The sequence below is a fragment of the Trachurus japonicus genome, unplaced genomic scaffold (assembly GCF_045865225.1).
Source record: "Trachurus japonicus isolate A0001 unplaced genomic scaffold, Traja_1.0 AP029830.1".
NCBI classification, from domain to species: Eukaryota; Metazoa; Chordata; class Actinopteri; order Carangiformes; family Carangidae; genus Trachurus; species Trachurus japonicus.
This window is the reverse complement of record NW_028219963.1, coordinates 20087-27064: the sequence shown is the minus strand read 5'-3', so window position 1 is coordinate 27064 and position 6978 is coordinate 20087. Positions and strand designations below refer to the sequence as shown.

General features: G+C 43.3%; 1 protein-coding gene across 1 annotated transcript; it reads right to left on the bottom strand.

Annotated features, from left to right (window-relative positions):
• Positions 1-5217: 5217 nt before the first annotated feature.
• LOC146960918 (uncharacterized) lies at positions 5218-6750 on the bottom strand (the record flags this gene model as incomplete). Its single annotated transcript, XM_085771938.1, has 1 exon — positions 5218-6750. A coding segment is annotated over exon 1 (1270 nt), but the record flags the coding sequence as incomplete, so codon positions are not given.
• Between the last annotated feature and the right edge of the window lie 228 nt (positions 6751-6978).

The window sequence follows — 6978 nt, the reverse complement described above, 5'->3', positions numbered from 1 at the left end:
AGCAGAAGTAAGTGATATATTTGTGTTAATATAAGTCTTAAATAGTTATATCTTCCGACAGCAATCACTTACATAGAGTGTTTGGACTGAAACACGGGTCTGTCAGTCACTCTGCTCTGCTCTGAGCCGAAGAGAAAACATTTATCGTATCCTACAGTTTTTATCCAATGAGGAGAGAGAACGGCATGCAGGGCTGTGTGTGCAGCCAAGGAACGCCGTGAATGTGGCGACGTAGGGACGAGGACTGTTATGGTGCGTTCAAGGAAACTCGTATTTTTCCGACCGTGAAGTGGTACCAGTTCGATCTGGTACGAGTTCACCGGTCGGAAGTTACGAGTGGCCGTTATAGTGACTTTCACCGGTAAAACAGGTCGGAAAAACACGAGTGGGTTGCCTGAAACGCTACAAAGTCGTAAGTTGTGACTTGAAGCTGTAATTTACGATTTCAAAAGCCTGCCTGGAACGCAGCATTAGCGAAAACGACCAGACCACTTACTTCTGCTTTAAGTCTGGCTATTGCTACATTGCAACATTAGCAGCTGATGCTTAACAGTCTTGACAAAGACATTCAGCCATAACTGTAATAGACTGGACACAACAGTGACTTTGTTTCAGGAAATGAAGAGACAGGCTTAAAGGGGTAGTTCTCCTTTTTTTTTTGAAGTGGGGTTATATGAGTTACAAATGCCCATTAAGTAGGGCTACACTACATGCAGTAGAGAGGTCTCTGAGGTTAGGGATGACGACGTAGGTTGACCCGCCGATCATCTCAGCAGACCAGCTGCTGCCTCTGAGATGACCCGCTGGTGACGACTCTCTGATCAATCAGTCGTCTGCAGTGTTTACAGGTCACATTTTAGTACCTCCAGTAGGGCTGGGCGATAAACCGAAAATTTATCGATATCGAAATTTACGACGATAACCGACGTCATTTTGCCCAGGTCGGTAAATTCGGTTTTAAAAAAAGAAGAAAAAAAAAGAAACAAAATAAAAGTCGTTTTTGTCTTTTTTGGCTGTATGTGTAGGTAGGCTGTGTGCATGTCCCTTTAAGAGCCGTACTCCGTGTTCAGCGTGTGTAGTCACGTGACTGCACCCATCCAGTCTGTAACAGGAAGGGACCGAGCCGCTGACACCGGCAGCAGCGCGGTGAGCGCGCTCATCTGTACTGAGGCTGTTGTTATTTTTTCACCTGAGTTAATGACACACACACACACACTAGAGCAATGAGAAAACACCTCGCTGAAATGTCGGATTAAAAACGTGCAGCGTCGGTCGCCACCGTCACGTGATTTTGTCAACAGACCAGCGTGAAGGGAGTGACAAGAGATTAGACAGAAACGGACATGTGGCGTTAAATGTATGTGCTGAAATAACCACGCTGACGTTCTTTATGGCTAAACAGAGCGCCGTCCAGCGGGTCGAGGGCAGGCACTTGAAGAAGTTTACAAAGTGACGGTAGATTATTACTGTGCGTCTGCTCCGACCCCATCATGAAATATTGGCGGCAGCCACAACTAAATGTAGCGACAACGTTCAAAAGTTGAAGCCTGGGGCTGCTGAGGTAAGGCAAGGCAAGGCAAGGCAAGGCATCTTTATTTATATAGCGCATTTCATACCAAGGCAACTCAATGTGCTTTACATAAAGACAAAAACATTAAAAAAAAGAAGCATAAGACAGAAAGTTCTCAGCTATAAGCACATGAAAAGAGAAATGTTTTTAACCTGGATTTAAAAGTGCTCACAGTTGGGGCTGATCTCAGTTCTGCTGGTAGTTTGTTCCACTTGTGAGCAGCATAACAGCTAAATGCTGCTTCACCATGTCTGGTCTGAACTCTGAGCTCCACTATCTGACCTGAGTCAGTAGATCTCAGAGCTCTACTGGGTTTATACTCTACTAACATGTCTTTCATGTATTCTGGACCTAAACCATTCAGTGATTTGTAAACCAGGAGCATAACTTTAAAATCTATTCTGTAGCTGACTGGGAGCCAGTGTAAGGTCTTAAGAACCGGGGTGATGTGATCTGATCTCTTTGTTCTGGTTAAAACTCGAGCTGCAGCGTTCTGAATGAGCTGCAGCTGTTTGATACTTTTTTGGGGGAGACCAGTCAGAAGACCGTTACAGTAGTCAAGTCTACTGGAGATAAAAGCATGAATCAGCTTCTCCTGATCAGTTTGGGACATAAAACCCTTAATTCTGGATATGTTCTTCAGTTGATAAAAGGCTGATTTGGTAACTGATTTGATATGGCTGTTGAAGGTCAGATCTGAGTCTATCAGCACGCCAAGGTTTCGGACTTGGTCTTTAGTTTCTAAAGACAGTGACTCAAGGTGTTTACTGACAGCAACCCTCTTCTCTTTATTTCCAAAAACAATGACCTCAGTTTTTTCTTGATTTAACTGAAGGAAATTTTGGCTCATCCAATTTTTGACTTGCTCTAAACAGTGACATAATGACTCTATTGGACTGCAGTCATCTGGAGACAGTGCAAGATATATCTGTGTGTCATCTGCATAACTATGATAGTTGACATTAGAGTTCTGTAGAATTTGACCCAAAGGCAGCATATACATGTTAAACAGAAGGGGTCCAAGGACTGACCCCTGAGGAACTCCACACGTCATAGCCACTCGATCGGATTGATAACTACCAATGGTCACAAAATAACTCCGTTCCTCTAAGTAGGACCTGAACCATTTTAGGACTGTCCCGCTGAGTCCTGCCCAGGTTTCCAACCTGTCCAGCAGTATACTGTGATCCACAGTGTCAAACGCAGCACTGAGATCCAACATGACCAGAACTGACACCTTGCCTGAGTCAGTGTTCAACCTTATGTCATTTAACACTCTAATAAGAGCTGTTTCTGTACTGTGGTGAGGTCGGAAGCCTGATTGAAATTTGTCAAAAAGTCCACTGGAGTTTACGAAGTTGCTGAGTTGATTAAAAACCACTTTCTCAACGATCTTGGCTATAAAGGGAAGATTTGAGATGGGTCTGTAATTGGTTAAAATGGTAGTATCCAATGTTCTCTTTTTTAAGAGCGGCTTGATGGCAGCTACTTTCAGGGGTTTAGGAAACGTGCCTGATTGAAGTGAGCAATTTATTATTTGCTGCAGATCGGTTTGGACAGAGCTTATAATAGTTTTAAAAAAGTCAGATGGTATTGTGTCAAGACAACATGTCGATGTTTTAAGATGCTGAACTGTTTCTTCTAAGGTTTTTTGGTCAACTGTATTAAACTCTGACATTACAGTTGATTTATTCCTAGGTGATTTTAGGATTGCATCATTGTATTATTTTGCTGATTTGTGTTGATATTTAGCCTTATGGATTTGATTTTTTCATTGAAGAAGTAAGCAAATTCATTGCATTTTTCTGTGGAAAAGAGTTCTGAAACTATCTCTTTTGGGGGGGTTGTAAGCTTATTAACCATAGCAAACAGAGCACGAGTGTTGTTGATATTCTTATTAATCATTTCAGTAAAGTGTTGCTGTCTAGCCTTGAATAGCCCATGGTTAAAATTACAAAGACTTTGTTTGTAGAGGTCATGGTGGATTTGAAGTTTAGTTTTTCTCCATTTACGCTCAGCTTTCCTGCATTCTGTTTTCAGAGCCTTTACCATCAAAGTGTTCCTCCATGGTGTTCTCTGTCTGGCCAAGGTCATCTTAGTTTTAATAGGTGCAATGGTATCAATGACATTTGAGATTTTGCAGTTGAAATTATCCAGGAGTTCATCAACTGTCTCTGCACTCACAGTTGGTGACATGACTATAGCCTCCATAAACTTAACACTGGTATTCTCATTTATGAACCTTTTCCTAACAGATACAGAGGGTAACTGCATGTCCGGAGTTATCTGTAAGTCAAAGAACACACAGAAATGATCAGAAAGAGCCAAGTCCTTGATATCAACAGATGTAATGTCAACACCTCTACAGATAACCAGATCCAGAGTGTGGCCTCGGGTGTGTGTGGGCCCTTTCACATGTTGGGAGAGGCCAAAAGTGTCAAGAAGAGAGCATAGTTCTTTGGCATTTGTGTCCATGTTATTGTCTATGTGAATGTTAAAATCCCCTGTTATGATAAAAAAGTTGTAGTCAGTGCAGATAACTGACAGCAGTTCGGCAAACTCATCAAAGAATTTTCCTGGGTATCTTGGTGGTCTGTAAATAATTAGGAAGAGAACTTTTGGATCACCCTTTACTAAAAAACATAGATATTCAAAAGAGCTAAAATCACCAAATATAGTTTCCTTGCACTGAAATACAGATTTAAAAATGGCAGCAACCCCCCGCCTTTCTTACCACTTCGACACTTATTCATAAAACTGAAATTTGTTGGTGCAGCCTCATTGAGAATGGTAGCACAGCTACATTCAGTCAGCCATGTTTCACTAAGAAGTAAGAAGTCTAGATTATAGGTCATAATGATGTCATTTACTAACAAGGATTTGTTGGCTAGTGATCTGATATTAAGTAGAGCTAACCTTGTGGAGATAACAGGAGACACTGGTGAGTTTCGAGGTTGACAAGCTATACTCACTAGATTGGTAGATTTAATTGAACCCTTTTTATTTCTCACCAGTTTGATCACTTTTCTGTTACCCGTCACCACAGGGATTGAGAAAGCTGCCTGAACTCCATAGGGCCCTGACTTTTCCTGGGAAAGAACATTCTTGATATCAGTATTGCAGCCTGGACCCGGCACATATCATTCAGATTCAATGATATGATGATTCAGAGGAAGTGGGGGGGCTCGGTGACTTTTGGTCGAGGGTTGTTTCTGACGTGGTGGAATGCGAGGGGGTGGACGATGTGGGGGGTTAATTGGGGAAAATATGAGACCCTGGCGTGGTGTTAGTTGGATTCCACTAGTGAGAAAGCTCTTCATCCTGTCAGGGAAATCCAGAAATGGGGAGTCAGGACTAGATGAAGAGAGTTGGGGGCTGGATGGGGTTCGGGGGGTTGAATGTTGGGAGTCTCCTGTTGGGGCCGGGGGAAACTCCCCCTTTGGGGCTTTTGGGGCTAAGGGAGACTCCTTGTGTTGTGTTGATGGGGCTGGTGGATGATCCACTTGTTGGGGTGCAGATGATGACGTTGTTGGGGCTGGTGGATGATCCACTTGTTGGGGTGAAGATGATGACGTTGTTGGGGCTGGTGGATGATCCACTTGTTGGGGTGAAGATGATGACGTTGTTGGGGCTGGTGGATGATCCACTTGTTGGGGTGCAGGTGATGACGTTGTTTGGGGCTGGTGGATAATCCAGTTGCTGGGGTGCAGATGATGACGTTGCAGGTTCTTTCTGAGTCTGCTGTCCTCCGTTGTCAATCCTTATCTCAGCGCCCTCACCAGAGTGCCGTCTTATCTGCTGTTTTGGATTGTTTTGTCTCTTGTCCTTGACAGGGACTGTTGGTGCCTGACGCAAAAAGTAAAAGATGTTGGCACTTAGCAGCTGTACTCCTGACTTGTTAAGGCTAAATCCATCTGCCTTAAAGAGGTGCCTGCGTTCCCAAAAGATGTTGAAATTGTCAATAAAGTTCAGTGATTGAGCAGTACATGTATCTTTAAGCCATCTGTTCAGCATCATCAGCCTGCTGAATCTCTCATCTCCTCGCCGAACTGTTGGCAGAGGTCCACTGAAAAACATCTCAGTATTCAAACACTGAACTTTGTTTATCAGTTCCATGAAGTCTCGTTTTAATAGCTCTGATTGTTGCTTCACAACATCAAGGGCTCCTGTGTGTATGATGAGCGATTTCAATGTTGGATGCTCAGCAACAATCTTCAAGATCTTTTTTGAAACATCAGACACCATGTCATTGGGAAAACACAGTACCTTGGTGTTGTTCTTGCTGCAAAAGCGTTTTATGTCATACACAGCTCCGTCACCCACTATCAGAGTTTGAGGCCCAGTGGTTAGCTCTCTCTGTAGCCCTTTAGCATCAGATTTAGCCTCATACCTTTCTCTGGTCCTGGGAGATGAGCCTTCTTTTGGGGAGTCTGGGTCCTGTGAAAGTGGAGCATATCTGTTCTCAAGTAGAATCCCTGTGTCTTGGGGCAGTTTGCTCGTAGCCTTGGTCCGTGGTTGTTTTCTCCGTGGTTTTGGGGTTGAGGAGACAGTCCTGTGTGATGGCAGTGCAGGCCACTCGGTGTCGTAATCCATCTCCGAGTGCTGGGTTCTGCCTGATAATCGTCTTCCCATGTTTGAGGGAGGTATTTTGTGGTGCTTTGGCTTAGCACCAAGAGAGTTCCAGGGAGGACTGTTTGATTTACTCCCATTTACACCTGGCTCCGGCCGTGCCTTGGTTGTGCCCGTTAGCCTTGTGTTAGCCTGCTCCCTTTCACTGTTTTGGAATATCGGCAGAGTAGTATCATTTCCATATTGTCCATTTATCTCCACGTTCACTTCGAGCCGATGCATTTTTGTTTCCAGTACTGCTATCTTCTGGAGCAGTTTGTGGTAGTCCTCCGTGGAAAAAGGAGGCATCTTGCTGCTAATTAGCTTCTGTTAGCTGAGCTCCTCAATCCCGGTCACGACAGTGCCGGGTTGTGCTGCTGATAAGCCTCACTCTCAGGGTAAAACAGTTTAAAAAACAGTCGTAGCCTCCAGTAACTATCATAAATTAGGCTTCCAGTGATATGTAGGTATCCAGGAAAAAATACAAATAAATTTCAAAAGGAAAAGATTGCAATGGGAAAAAAAAAGAGAGAGTGAAGCGGAGAGCAAAGGAGTGAAGCGTCTGCACTCAAGCAAAGCAGGAAGTAAACTCATCTGGTCGAGGAGGAAGAGCAGCTTGTTCCAAAAAGAAATGTTGCAGCCATGTTTGCTGCAATAATGTGTGCTTATCAGTTGTTCAATAACTCTAAACAACTAAAAGTATTTTATTTGTATTTTCTTAATATATTTTCAGACAGTGTATAGTTTTAAAGTGGCACCTCTGTAAATACAGCAGTTATAGCAAAAAAAAAAAAAAAAAT